The sequence below is a fragment of the Haliotis cracherodii genome, unplaced genomic scaffold (genome assembly GCF_022045235.1).
Source record: "Haliotis cracherodii isolate W230 unplaced genomic scaffold, xgHalCrac1.p SCAF_8, whole genome shotgun sequence".
NCBI lineage: Eukaryota > Metazoa > Mollusca > Gastropoda > Lepetellida > Haliotidae > Haliotis > Haliotis cracherodii.
Window position 1 is genome coordinate 21,211,377 of NW_027266341.1, and position 16,000 is coordinate 21,227,376.

The window sequence follows — 16,000 nt, forward strand, 5'->3', positions numbered from 1 at the left end:
ATTGTACCCATGTCGGGAATCGAACCCGGGTCTTCGGCGTGACGAGCGAACGCTTTAACCACTAGGCTACCCGACCGCCCCAGATATAATAAAGAAATCAATAACATTTTGTGCTCCCTTAAGCATACAAACTGGTCTTCTATCTCCATCAAGGTGTTGTATAACACAAAATCAGGGTGAAATATTTATTAATCTTTAATCAAGCAAACATAGTGTGGAACGCTAGCTACAGTCATGAAAGTGTCACGGGATCTGCTTGTACTTTGGCTTGATTCGATTGTTTATTGCTTATACATATTCAGGGCTTCTTTATTTCAAGGATGAGCCCAGACCATGCATCTGAGTTTGGAGTATCACTTGAATGTTGAATTGAAGCTGTAAATTGTGACATTTTCATTGTTGATATTTCATTTGGTTTTATGTTGCACAGGGTCATGAATGTCAGAGGACAATACGCTTAATCTGGGTTGTGTTCTCACAATTTTAATACATCTACTCTTTATTTGTCTCATCTGTCTATCGATAACTCATCATTTATTCATCCATTAATCATTGCTGATTTCAAGAGAGATGGTTTTATTTGTAGGTTTTTATACTTTTCCTCTCTTTGTTTATCTATTTTATTCATTGTCAGCTGCTTTTAGTGGAGAGCAATGTTCATTATTCCATCATTTATGCATCATTCTCTCTTCATCTCACAGTACTTTCTCTTTCATTCATCAACAGTATTTCTATGTTTATATTTCACTCACTCACTCACTCACTCATTAATCATATTTTTATTTTTAATTTACTAATATATATTTGGTAGACCTTAAATTCTTCTGTATCAGATGTAGACTGTAGACTCCCCAAGATCAGAATCACTATTCAGGTGTTGCCCAAACATCTTACATAACGTATGTCTGAGACCAAGATTGATCTGATTGCTGCTCGAGTGACATTCTGTCACCAAGGCCTGTATAAGAGACACCTCACTAAGATGACATTAGCATGTAGTCGTCTCGATATCAGATTGATCAGCGTGTAGACGTCAGTAGGACACAGTGTATGACATCATGGACAACTGTCATTGACGCACTTCATGCACGAAGCGCTGACAGAATTAAACTTTTCAATGAAAAGAAACCAACATGATTGGCTTGTTGCCAAGATCACTTGCTATATGTGTTCTCAATTCAGACAGGAAATGGTACGAGGGACTAGAATAACTTGTAATGACACAAGAATATCGAAATTATCTTGATCAGTTGGTACAATGTACGCTTGGAAAATTGTCAGGTACGGTGGGCAGGGAAGCTCTCTAGGACTGGAAGATAAGGATTATCTTTGCTGCCTTGTTAGATGAGACTGATCAAGATGGAGGAGATGTAGGCCAGCTGGAATAATTAAAATAGATGACAAAGGAAGACTGAGGCAGAGTGGCATTGTATATTGTTACTGGAAATTCAAAAGGTAATTGTTTTGTTTGTGACTCCCACTCTTATTTTTCAATGGATTTTTCTAGTTGTAAATGCCATTTTCCTGAAACTAATTCTATCTAACTTCGAATCTTTTGACGTATGTTGTAAGTTTTAAAGAGTCAAACATGATGCAGAAGTAGAACTTGAACTGAATTCAGTAAATAGAAGTTTGCCCCATAATTTCAAAGGAATCATGATGGAATCAACTGAAGTGTTTTGTGAAAATAATTTGAAATGTACTGTAATAATGTGTGGAGTATCCTTTCGGAATATGTTTAAATAAACTTTGGACTATACTATTTCAATGGATAACCATAAAACATCGTGTCATGGAAAATGTGAAATGTACGTGGCCTTTAGATAACCATTAAACATTGTGTCATAGAGAATGTGAAATGTACGTGGTCTGTAGATAACCATTAACGTTGCAAGTGTCATGGAAAATGTGAAATGTACATGGTCTTTCGATAACCATTAACGCTGCAAGTGTCATGGAGAATGTGATTGCACGTGGTCATTCGATAACCATTAACGTTGCAAGTGTCATGGAGAATGTGAAATGTACATGGTCTTTCAATCAACGTTGCAAGCGTCATGGAGAATGTGATTGTACGTAGTCATTCGATAACCATTAACGTTGCAAGCGTCATGGAGAATGTGAAATGTACATGGTCTTTAGATAACCATTAAATATTGTATCATGAAGAATGTGAAATGTACGTGGTCTTTAGATAACCAATAACGTTACAAGTGTCATGGAGAATGTGATTGTACGTGTTCTTCAGATAACCATTAAGCATTGTGTCATGGAGTATGTGAAATGTACATGGTTTGGGAGATACAGAAAGCCCTTCACATAGACAGCAGCAGTCTGCTGCCAGAGTCTGTTTACAATTCCCATCATTTGTGGAATGTTATAGTGAACTAAACACCAGATGGACACTTGGTGGAATAAACGTAAAACTGTCTGTGTAATGACCACGGTGGCCATTACATAGGCTCTGCTTACACTGGGAGACAGCTGATGTACATTGCATACAAGTGTTGGAGGTTCTCCTGATACTCAACTTACCCTTGCCATCGACAGAGAAGGTATACAATATCAGAACAGGCACTGCGGGGATAGTGGAGGGGGCTGCTGATGATAGGAGGGCAGAAGAAGCATGAGTGTTGGGATGGTGAAGTGTTGGGATGTGTAGGGATGGTGGAGTGTAGGGATGGTGGAGTGTTGGGATGGTGGAGTGTAGGGATGGTGGAGTGTTGGGATGGTGGAGTGTAGGGATGGTGGAGTGTTGGGATGGTGGAGTGTAGGGATGGTGGAGTGTAGGGATGGTGGAGTGTAGGGATGGTGGAGTGTAGGGATGAAGTGTTGGGATGGTGGAGTGTAGGGATGGTGGAGTGTAGGGATGAAGTGTTGGGATGGTGGAGTGTAGGGATGGTGGAGTGTAGGGATGAAGTGTTGGGATGGTGGAGTGTTGGGATGGTGGAGTGTAGGGATGGTGGAGTGTAGGGATGGTGGAGTGTAGGGATGAAGTGTTGGGATGGTGGAGTGTTGGGATGGTGAAGTGTTGGGATGGTGGAGTGTAGGGATGGTGGAGTGTAGGGATGGTGGAGTGTAGGGATGGTGGAGTGTAGGGATGAAGTGTAGGGATGGTGAAGTGTAGGGATGGTGGAGTGTTGGGATGGTGGAGTGTAGGGATGGTGGAGTGTTGGGATGGTGGAGTGTGGAGTGTTGGGATGGTGGAGTGTAGGGATGGTGGAGTGTGGAGTGTTGGGATGGTGGAGTGTAGTGATGGTGGAGTGTTGGGATGGTGGAGTGTAGGGATGGTGGAGTGTAGGGATGGTGGAGTGTTGGGATGGTGGAGTGTAGGGATGGTGAAGTGTAGGGATGGTGGAGTGTGTGTGGCTGCTTGTACTTGTCCAGACTATTGCCAATTTTATTGTGCCAGCCTGCTGAGATATCAAACAGTTTTAACATGAATGCCCAACTCAGACACAGAATACTGACTTCAAGCCATCCAGTCCTTGTTTTAGATCCCTAATGCCAAGGCCAGTCAGGGTGACAACAAGTACCATCTTTTAACATCTTTTTGTATGATGTAGCCGGGGATTGTGCCCCAGACCTTACGCTCTCAGGGCAAGTGCTCTACTGCTAGACTCCTACTGATGTGTCACTGAACCTGTCTACCATAGATCTGTGTCTCCACCATCACCTACTGATGTGTCACTGAACCTGTCTGACATAGATCTGTGTCTCCACCATCACCTACTGATGTGTCACTGAACCTGTCTGACATAGATCTGTGTTTCCACCATCACCTACTGATGTGTCACTGAACCTGTCAGACATAGATCTGTGTTTCCACCATCACCTACTGATGTGTCACTGAACCTGTCTGACATAGATCTGTGTCTCCACCATCACCTACTGATGTGTCACTGCTGACATAGATCTGTGTCTCCACCATCACCTACTGATGTGTCACTGAACCTGTCTGACACAGATCTGTGTCTCCACCATCACCTACTGATGTGTCACTGAACCTGTCTGACATAGATCTGTGTCTCCACCATCACCGACTGATGTGTCACTGAACCTGTCTGACATAGATCTGTGAATCCACCATCACCTACTGATGTGTCACTGAACCTGTCTGACATAGATCTGTGTCTCCACCATCACCTACTGATGTGTCACTGAACCTGTCTACCATAGATCTGTCTCCACCATCACCTACTGATGTGTCACTGAACCTGTCTGACATAGATCTGTGTTTCCACCATCACCTACTGATGTGTCACTGAACCTGTCTGACATAGATCTGTGTCTCCACCATCACCTACTGATGTGTCACTGAACCTGTCTGACATAGATCTGTGTTTCCACCATCACCTACTGATGTGTCGCTGAACCTGTCTGACATAGATCTGTGTCTCCACCATCACCTACTGATGTGTCACTGAACCTGTCTGACATAGATCTGTGTCTCCACCATCACCTACTGATGTGTCACTGAACCTGTCTGACATAGATCTATCCATCTGAGTAAACTCGGAGATATTTTGCATTTCAATAAGAAAATATCTGTAAATTGTGATGCAGCATATTTCTGACGAAGAATGATGTCAGAGTCTGGCATTATCTTCATAAAAATAAACATTCTGAATAAAAAACACGGAATGAAAAACATGAAAAATCACACCATTCTTATCAAAGCATCCATGGGTGGTATATTCAACATTCAGACATTTTAAAAAGAAAAACATCCAGCTTGAGTTTAATTTTCCAATTAAAACAAACAAAACCTAATATTCATGCTGAAATCACTATCTTTGGAATGTCTGTATTTTGTTTCAACAAGTTTCTTTTACAGCATAATTATCTGTAGGCTCACATCCCCTTTGAAAAGAAAAGGCCTTATATATTTGCATTGAGTGTATTGCTTTAGTTTTGATGAGTTTTTGTAAACAAACAAACATATACCAAGTCTGCCTGTTGATATCAGTTTTTCTTTTGACTGAATCTGTATGTTTTCATGAAGTCTGTTTTACGGCTTCACCATCTGTAGGCTCACGTTCCTCTTGCTAGAGCCCTTCAACAACCTTTGAACCAAGTTGTTGAAAAAAGATCAATTTTGTGATTGGATCAGATTTTCAAAGAAATGGTGGCTCGTTAAAGCAGGCAGCAGATGCGAGAACACTGAAGTACCGATTCCACAGAGGGCAAGTTTCTCCAGCTCTCAGTGATGAGCTGCTTGTTGCTGAGGATATCACCATCTGAATGTCTGTGTTATACACGCCTGTGTAATGGCTTTACTAGATAATTGTACCCTTCTCTAGAACCATGGTGCAAGTCCCTTGCTTATTCCGAGGTTGCATGTTTGTGGAAATTATCAGGAAATTACCGTTTATGCTTGTGTGGAATCGCCATGGTAAACTGGTCTAACTGTTGTTAGTGCGGAAACGGTAAGCCACTTTCTTTGAGATTTGAAGAGATATTTTCATTGAAGAATATTTGTATTTTAGTGTGATTTCTTACATAATCATGTGATTTAATGTTATATTTTTCTATCTTATTAAAATCTTTTAACAGAAATGTATTGCTTGGAATTAATTCCAGCAGATGATGTTATTTACAGGTATTGTCTGTGTTACCCATGTCTTCATAAAACTATTACATGGGCAGAAGATAATGTTTCATTAATTAACCATTTTATGTTATTTGGATAACTTTGTTTTGGAAGATGGGCATAAGAAAAATATTGCAGATATCATGCCCATATAATTAAACTTTAATTTCACCAATTAAGAGGGTTTTCAGAAAGAGTAGGAGTATTTTCTTACTTATGTTAAGTAATGGTATTTCTTTCAAAATAGATGTTTCTCGGTCTGTCAGAACCATACTCATGCTCGTGGGTTTCACCAAAGTGGTATATGTCTGAGATCTGTATCACTTTGGGTTTTTCTTTCACATTAGCTGATGTGCCATGATATAACTGGAATACTGTTTAAAAGGTCACTCACTCACTCCTTAAAAATAGAAAACACATGTATATGTTCCTCTTTGTATTAGTTTGAAAGTCACATTATTGATACATTATAATACATCATCATACAGTGGGCCAGAAAGCAGAGGGTTGGGGTTTCGATCCCTGGCGTCATACCAAAAGACGTTAAAAGATGGTACTTGTTGTTACCCTGCCTGGTGCTTGGCATTAAAAAACAAGGGGCTAAAACAAGGACTGGTCAGCCTCAGAGTCCGTATTGTGTGTCTGTGTGGGTATTCATGTTACACTGTGGCATAGTATCTCAGCTGGCTAGCACTATAAAATTGGCATTGGTCTGGACTAGTACGAACACACACACATACTAACACTAACACGAAGACACTAACACTAATACACACAGACTAACACTAACACACACACAGACTAACACTAACACACACACAGACTAACACTAACACACACACACAGACTAACACTAACACACACAGGAACACACACAGAGACTAGCACACTAACACACACTATTTGATATCTAAAACATTACTTTCATTTCCACGTACTCTATACAGATATATCCTTGAACAACATAGGAAGCGGTAGTAGGGCGGATCTTCATAAGGATTTCCCCAGGAAGCGTTATCTGAAATATGTCGTTCAAATTTATGGGCATTCAGATGAATCTTTCATCACAGGTGATCCTGACCCTGGCCCAGAGGCACGAAGCTTCCAGCTCTTTTGACATCATGTGTACCTGGTAGTAAATTTACAACTCAATATATGTACTGGCATATGGTCCTGTGTACAGCCCTGGCTACAAATCAGAAGAAGTTAGGCAACCATGGCCACAAAGATAGGGGCGGTCGGGTAGCCTAGTGGTTAAAGCGTTCGCTGGTCACATCGAAGACCCGGGATCGATTCCTGACATGGGTACAATGTGTGAAGCCCATTTGTGGTGCCCCCTGCCGTGATATTTGCTGGAATATTGCTAAAAGTGGTGTAAACCCTCACTCACTCACTCACTCACTCACTCACTCACTCACTCACTCACTCACTCACTCACTCACTCACTCACTCACTCACTCACTCACTCACTCGGTCCTACCCCATACAGAAGCACATGTTCATGTGGTGTTTGGGAACTGACTTTGTTTGAAATTTGCCTCTGTTCACGTAATAATGTGACTGTTAACCTTCTAGCACCTCCTAGGCAAGCTAGCTTGGGTTGTATACTCCCCAGGGAGATGAGAATGATTTTGCAAGTGCACACTGTTCCACTTACCGGGAATAATTAGTAGCAGCATGAATATACTGGCAGGCATGAAATTTTACACTAACGAAATGTACCCATTGTTACTAATATTGAGGTAAATCATGAAATTGAATGCATTGTTAACTGGACAAGCTGAAGTTTTTTGTCCACTTGCCCATTAAAAATGTACATGCCGGAAACAGTGAAGGAATAACATAGCTAGCACGCAATGTTCACTGTATTTTAGAGCTAGATTCAGTGCTTGTCAATGAATAATGTGCCTGGTCGTTGTTTGTTAATCAGTAAATGTGCAATTGAGTAACTGGATTTCTGGTCCTTCACTTGACTGTCTGCTTTCATTACATGCTGCCAGCACAGGGCAGGATCGAGTGCTGCCGTGCGGTGTCGGGCATCCAACACTTGCTTTTTATGCAAATTGTGTGGCGGGTGCTACCAGCAGGATATAAGGAGAGGCTTACCCTATTCGTGAACACCTGGTGTCATCACTTATTTTCAGTGATCCATTCATATTACTTGCACCACTATTTTGCGCTTTGCGCCTAATGTGAACCTGTTTCATCGAATAATCAAAGCGTCTGTGTTCTTGGTGCCAGTGGTCAGATAATCTTATACTGTATTTAACATAATAAGCCCAGGGCGATCTCAAAATTAGGAATAGGGGGTCTTATTAGAATAAAATTTTGGTGAAATAACAAACAGTTAAAACATCGTAAATTTTGTGGTTTATGCTGACAGCCTGAAATGATACAAAAGAGTAAGTGATTGGTAGTATTTCAGCCATATTGTGACGAGGACTGACACAAAATACACATATTTAAATGGAATAAATACCTGTCAGCGAAGGACATTAAAATAACTAGATTATCACAGTTTCGATTTTAAAACTAGTTGAGAACATTTAAAAGAATATATTTTCAATCAACAAAAGAAAAGTCTGTGCGTATTGTACACGGCAGATATATTTTTCCAGAATTTAATTGCCCCAAATTAAGTGTGCATATAACCAGGGGTCCGGAAAATTTAAAATCCCAATCGGACATTTACCTTATGCCATGCCCCCTTCAAACAGCGTGTTTTAGTACGACTTTTTACACACAAATTACAAGTTGTTACGTATTCATAATATGATGAATTATGAATTGTTTCAATTTAAATTGTTTAATTCACCGGACAATTAATAACAAATAATATCATTTTAGATATATATGGAAAACATACGTTTGTTTCTGTTATAATAACGATCTGTCAACGTTGTGAACGGTCTAATTAATATTCATGAGTCTGCTCAAGTGTACGCGTTGTAACATTTGGATCGAGACTATTATCCCATATTTGGTTATCACGTGACCTCAGGGGAAAAGTTGTTTTTTTAAACTAAAGATTATTTAAAAACAAGACAGATAATGTAATCATAAATCCTAAACTATCGTTGATAGCAGTAGTTATTTGAATACTTTTTCATCTGTACTTAATTATTGACCATAAAAAAATTTGATATCGATCGTCCGAGAAAGCAAAATGGCGGTCAATCAAGATTCAATATACGACTAGCTACTGAAAACAATAAAATCTGCAAATCCACGTTGTATGTCAACCAAGTGAAAGTCGTTAGCCACGACTTACAAAATGATCATTCAGACTTTGAGGGTTTGGCAGATCCGCTCGACTGATCTGCATCGGTCGACTGGCTGTCGTCACGCTTTCGCTTCTTGACTGAGGTTACGTATCGTAGCATTGTGAGGACAGAGACCATATAATAGATATTATTATATGGTCTCTGGTGAGGATAATGAGGTACATCGATGATGCAAGGTATTTATGTACAGTTGTAAACACATTTTACTCAAATCAACAAGATGTTCTCAGTAATAAATCCTCGATTAATCAGTGTCAACTCAGTTTATTGCCTATTACAGTGATTGACCGATTGGACTATCATTCTAGGTACGATGTATTTACAGCAATCAAAACAAACAAAGCTTGTCAGTGTAGATAATCTTCATTGTGTTACAACTGCAGACAGAAATTGCTCAGTCCTAACTGTTGATCATGTCCGGTCAAAATTTAAGAATGTCCGGACAGAAAAATTTAAATGTCCGGTAAGCAATATTTTAGACCGGACATTTGAGATTCCCAATCGGACATGTCCGGCGCATATGACGGTTTCCGGACCCCTGCATATAACACACGACTGCATATCATATACGAATAAATAAGTCTTGTGTACATTGATCAATCGGAAGGGGTGCGAATTGGGATTGTTCACTAGCCAATATGTTAGCGAATATCGCCGTAGGCGCTTATTACGTCTTATATGGTAATTGAAAGTAAAACACTCACGCATTGGATGTAAATGTCCAGCACAACGATGGCAGACATGGTAAATATACAACACTACTCACTTATGTTCTAAAGTTTGTGCTAACACGTGAAACATCACTTGTAACCTTTATAATCTTTGTCAGTTGACCTGAATATCTCCATATGACTTAGGATTATTTGGAATTTCATGCTGTCTTTTTCATGGTAGTTAGATCACACGTCAAGCAGAAGAAATTGGTAAAGTGAATGATATTATTCAACTGAAGTGCTCATATTAAATACAATAGCATGGCATTCAAAGTCTGCTGTCTTGATGTTGTAGTTAGATAAGGAGATGGTTTTCTTTCATTGCAAAATTATTCTACTTGCATTAAGTCCATGACACATTTTAGTTAAAGGCTTGACAAATGCATTAGTTTGTTGACAAATTTATTACATGATTTACAGTACATAGCAAACTTCAATTTGGACCCCATTTCAAAATTCTAGATCATTCCTCAAGGCATGACTGCCAGCATGTGTGTTCTTTAATACAGTGAGGGTGTTACTTTGGTAAGATGTACCGACATGGAACTGTCCTGGTCATGTCCTGGCACCGTTACTCAAAGCAGTCTTAGAACTCATGACTATCAGTGAAGTTAAGGAATTCAGGATGGTACAAAAGCATTTTTTATTCTCTGTAATTATTAAATGGCAGAATATTGCTAGATTCAAAGAGCCATTTACTTTTCATCTGTGTACTTTTAAAGCATTCAAAATTTGCAAGTCCAGTTTTGAAAGATTGTGTGATGCAGTAACATAGCCAGATGGGATGAAACGTATGAAGTGGTATGATAAGCATCTATATTACATGGTGTTATTACAGGGATGAGATGCAGGAATGTGTCTGAGGGGTTTTATCAAAGTCTAGGTGTGAGATAGAGGCATCTTTAGTCACAGATATCATGTTCCTGGTAATCACAAACCTGCCTCCCAGGATCTGTAAACATGGTTGTTGACATATTCTGACATGTGTCCTTTGTAACAACTTTGTAATGAACTTTGAGAATGAGTGAGTGAGTGAGTGAGTGAGTGAGGGAGGGAATATGTGAGTTATTAAGTAAGGAATAAGGCATGAATAAGGATTCAGAAAAGGATGGAATGAGGAATGAATGAAGGTTTGAGTGAGGGAGAGAAGAGATAAAGAAGGAATAAAAGTGAGGGAAGGGGGTAGGGATTCAGGGAAGGAAGGACTGAAGAATGAATGAAAGTATGGGTGAAAGTATGGGTGAAGGAGAGAAGGGATCAGGAATGAATGAAAGTGAGGGAAGGGGTAGGGATTCAGGGGAGGAAGGACTGAAGAATGAATGAAAGTATGGGTGAAGAAGAGAAGGGATCAGGAATGAATGAAAGTGAGGGAAGGGGTAGGGATTCAGGGGAGGAAGGACTGAAGAATGAATGAAAGTATGGGTGAAGGAGAGAAGGGATCAGGAATGAATGAAAGTGAGGGAAGGGGTAGGGATTCAGGAGAGGAAGGACTGAAGAATGAATGAAAGTATGGGTGAAGGAGAGAAGGGATCAGGAATGAATGAAAGTGAGGGAAGGGGTAGGGATTCAGGGGAAGAAGGACTGAAGAATGAATGAAAGTATGGGTGAAAGTATAAGGAGAGAAGGGATCAGGAATGAATGAAAGTGAGAGAAGGAAAATGTAGACCATGAAGGAAGATGGAGTTAGAAAACGGAGTAAATAAATATGGCGAGTAGTTGATGGAGGAAGGGGAAATGAAATGAGGGGAAGAATACAAAACAAAAGGAATGAGTGAGAGAAGGACATACTGAAGGAGGTTCAAGGGGCCACCAGCAGCATGTTGAGTTTGTAGGACATGACCATGCACAAGATGGACTTTATGGAGTGTGTACCTGTGAAACAAAAGCAGATCACAAGCAAGTCACACCCAATCACACATTTCTAGCTGAAATAGTGTCACTGACAATTTTCCACTGATTAGAAAAGCTCTAGATTTTTCATTATATCCTGATTTTATGAGAATTTTATGATTTTGGTTTCAAATCCTGGTTTGCCCCGATTATGTTTCTAAGTTTGTCAGCACCATACCCATGCTCGTGGGTTTCACCGAAGTGGTAAACGTCTGAGACCTGCATCACTTCGGGCTTTCCTCCCACATCAAGCTGACACGCAGTGATATAATACTATTCAAAACAACATTGTACCAAACTCACTCACTCACCATTAAGTTTTCCATACTTGTGGCAACACATGAATTTGTGAACTCATTGACATGAAGTGCCAGTACATCAGTACATGCGACCCGTGAAGATCCGGGATAGAAAAGCAACCCATGCTTGCCGTAAAAGGCGACTATGCTTGTCGTAAGAGCTAACTAAACGGGATCAGGTGGTCAGGCTCGTTGACTTCGTTGATGCATGTCATCGTATCCCAATTGCGTGGATCGATGTTCATGATGTCAATCACTGGATTGTGTGGTCCAGACTCGATTATTTACAGACCGCTGTCATATAGCTGGAATACTGCTGATGGCGGTGTTAAACAACAAACAAACATCAGTACATGCACTTGTCATGAGCCATAACGAAGCATAATGAAGAAAATGAAAACATAAGGAAATATAATATGAAAATAAATAGAAATTATCATTAGCTGCACTGAACACATGCTTTAAGAGCATATTGATGGGTTTTAGTGTTGGATTATTTAGCCTAATCATGGAACAAAGTATGTACACAATTTCAGAATGAATGTACTTGACGCCAGTGTACATTACATGATTGGCAGCAATATTGTTTTAAAGACCAGCTACCATGAAAAATGTTTCAAAGCTTGTGATGAAAATGTTCAATTGACTGATTACAACCGGACCTTCATTCTTGACACAGTTTCCCAGGAACTGGCAGAGAACCACATCACCCGATTACAGCACTGTTTAACAGACCCTTTGCCAAAAAGATGAGGTATTAAGATGGTTTGATACGCATGTTGATCCAGTGATGACTGGGCTACAGGCAATTTGGGCAGGATGCATGATGCAACACAGGCAGGAGGCACAGTGTGCTACAGAGTGCAATAGTGTGTAACAGTGTACTGCAGTGCTACTGAGTGCATCATAAGGTGCAGTGTAGCAGGCATGATACGCTTTTGAACAGTGTGTACATTGAGAGTTTAAAATTGTTGAAAGTAAACAGCAACAATTCCTTAAGGTTTAACATTGTTCTGTTAACTTTCATCACTAAATTACGCATATCTAGACATCATCGGAGAGAGGAGGTTCTCTTAACAAGACTTCGTCTTGGGCATTGTGGCCTTGGAGCTTATCTAAATGTTATTAATAAAGACATTTCTGCACATTGTCCAGTGTGTAATCAGCTTGTTAATGTAGCTCATTTTTTATTGCATTGCCAAAAGTATTTAACTCAGTGCCTCCACCATTGCCTTACGCTAACAGTTCTCAATATTGACTTCTCATTGTCTGGTATTTTATGTTCGCGGAATATTGTTCAGGATGTTCAGAATGTCATTCTCGCTTATATTAAAGCGTGTGGCAGTTTTGATACTTTATTAAATATCCAGGTACTTAGCAAACCTTTATTATGGGCAAGGTGTAAATGGGCCTAGTTGCCCGAACACCTATAAAACAGTTTACTAATCAATCAATCATCAGTGGGATGCATGGGCGGATACAGAGGCGGGGCTGCGCACCCCCCTTTTTATTTCGAAAAAAATCTATATTTCTGTATAAATTACCACCAAAGACAGTAAATGGATCTACCTTGTGCACCCCCCTTTTCAAAAAAGCTGTATCCGCCCATGGGATGTTTACCATTTGTCCTGCAACATAATTCCTTTGAACAGAATTCGACATTGTTCTTTTAATACAAAAACAGTGGGATGTATTCTTAGTTAAAAAATTGTTCTGTTAATAGTAAATAGCAAGATGTATTCCCATTTGTTCTGTTAAAAGAGAGCAACAGAATGTATTCCTATGTTCAACATTGTTCTGTTAATAATATATAGTGGGATGTATTCCCAAGTTCAGCATTGTTCTGTTAATAATAAACAGTAGGATGTATTCCAAAGTTCAAAATGGTTCTGTTAATAGTAAAGTGTCCAACATTGTTGCATTAATAGTTGTAAACAGCAGGATGTGTTCATTGTTGTTCCATTGACAGTCAACTGTAGAATGTATATCTGAGTACAACAATGTTCTGTCAAAAGTAATGCTGTTGTGGTACTGAGTACAACACTGTTGTAGTTGTCATTGTGTTGTAGTACCGTGTAGTATTTTAATACCAAACAGTTGATAGTTATCAGCTTACAGTTAGCAGCTAAACATCTAAGTAATAAACAGCTAATAGCAAATGGCTAATGGTAAGCAGCTTTTAGTAAACATCTAAGGAATAAACAGCTAAATAGCAAAGGGCTAAATGGTAAACGGCTAATGATAAGCAGCTTATAGTAAACATCTAAGTAATAAACAGCTTAATAGCAAATGGCTAATGGTAAGCAGCTTATAGTAAACATCCAAGTAATAAACAGCTAAATAGCAAATGGCTAATGGTTAGCAGCTTCTAGTAAACATCCAAGTAATAAACAGTGCAGCAGTCAACTGCTAACAGTAACCAGTTACCAACAGTAAGGGATTCAGTAATAAACAGCCAACTAGCAGTAAACAGCTAACAACAAACAGCGTATCTACAGCACATTTTTAATATGACAGTTTTCATCTTATTTTATTAAGCCATATTTTGCTTAGGGTTATATGGGTTAATGGTGTGCAGTTTATAACAATTGAAGTATCATCACTTCAGTAATTCCAGTATCATAGCTGGGACCCTATCTACACTGGTTGATTAAATCATCACCATTGATGTAAGGTTAGATTGGATGATATGCTTTATTTTATTTAGCTGAGCATAAACTATTGTGATAAAAATATGAATGGAAAATTGTATGTGATTTCTTTCATATAAATGCATATACTGAACAAAAAGGGTTTGGGATAATGAAACATGTTGTACCTTACAAGTTTTAGAAACTATGTCTTTGCTACAAAGAGAATTCCAAACAATATTCATGTTCCCTAACTTATTTTGTTTAGTATATGTCATGACTGGTAGCTGTGCAGAGTTGCATCCCTGAGAGATAAAAAACCAGAAAGGTTTTGATGATGTTCCTTCGCCCATGCCCATACTCAGTGGTTTCTCTTCTGTGTTCCAATATTAATAGATATCACTGAAATATTGTTTCAGGCAGTGTTGAACCTTGCTTGCTTGCTTGCTTCCTTGCTTCCTTGCTTGCTCATATGATTGGACTACTGTTCAGAGAGATGTTATACCCAACTTACTCACTCATTCGAAGTGATTATCGAAGAAAGGAAGAAGAACTGAATAGGATTTCGGTTCGAAGGGAGGTATTTTTTTGTGGAAAAAACTCTTCACTTGACTGAAGACATTGAAGAAGCTTGGATAGGTATGAGAGTAACTATAATCTAGAGACAACCTGACTGATGTGAAATTGAACGGAAACATCTCGCGCAACTGGATGTAATGATTGGAGATAAGTTTTCTACCTATCTGAGATGTCCTGTTTAAAGAAAGTCTCAAAACCGGAAGTGAGGCTCACGGAGCATGTGAATAGCATGCACGGCTCATGTCTATGCTGTGTGTCTCTCGTCTCATTACTAGCATCTTAACCCACCCATCCACTCTTTTCAAATTAACTTTTATGAAGTAGATTAATGTCACTTTCATGAAGTTGTCATGAAGACTTTTTCTTGAATCAAACAACGTGCTCAGTATCCTTTTGATGGATTTCCAAGGTACCTGTGCTGCATGTTTTAGTCTATTAAGAAAGCAATTAGAAACATATCCAGCTATCACTTGTTGATTGGATTGAAGCATTTCATGACTCATTCGATCACTCAGGTAATTGCTCTGTTTCAACTGCCTCGCTAACTGGAGGGACAAACACTCCCCCCCTCCCAACTGTAATTAAATCCAGCATTAACACACGGAAAATAATAAGTCGAAAAAACTAGTGGAAGTGGAATAATCAATATCATTAGTCTGCATAGTCAGGGAAAACAATTTGCAGATAGAGATTGTTTCATTAAATGTAATATGATACATATACTACTCAAAAAAAGTTAAAGAACGCCCTCAACTGGAAGCCTGTGTTGCAATACCCACTAGCCTGACAGAGTGTGTCATATAGTCCAGTGTTCTTTCATAATTTTTTTAGTAGTATATATTCAGTAAATGTTTTCAGCTCCGCCTCCAAAATGGTTAAAAAATAGTTAATACATTTTTAGGGTTCCGTTTCACCATAATTGAGTGAGTGAATATGGTTTTAGGCTGCCTTTAGCGCTATTCCAGGAATATCACGGCACGGGGCACCACAAATGGGCTTCACACATTGTACC

General features: G+C 39.3%; 2 protein-coding genes across 6 annotated transcripts in view; one reads left to right on the plus strand and one right to left on the minus strand.

Annotated features, from left to right (window-relative positions):
• LOC139449433 (transient receptor potential-gamma protein-like) overlaps positions 1–16,000 on the plus strand; it is a 119,490-nt gene that overhangs the window by 14,006 nt on the left and 89,484 nt on the right. The window contains exon 1 of one of the 5 annotated variants that reach the window (XM_071230826.1): positions 5,220–5,429. The exons of the other annotated variants lie outside the window; for them this stretch is intronic. The gene's annotated coding sequence lies outside the window, so the exon portion shown is untranslated. Of the gene's footprint in view, positions 1–5,219; positions 5,430–16,000 lie in introns of those variants that run through there. 5 annotated transcript variants of the gene reach the window in all.
• On the minus strand, positions 2,566–3,441 carry LOC139450844 (uncharacterized). The gene has a single exon (XM_071232679.1). It carries the CDS (start codon positions 3,439–3,441, stop codon positions 2,566–2,568), a length of 876 nt encoding a protein of 291 aa, XP_071088780.1.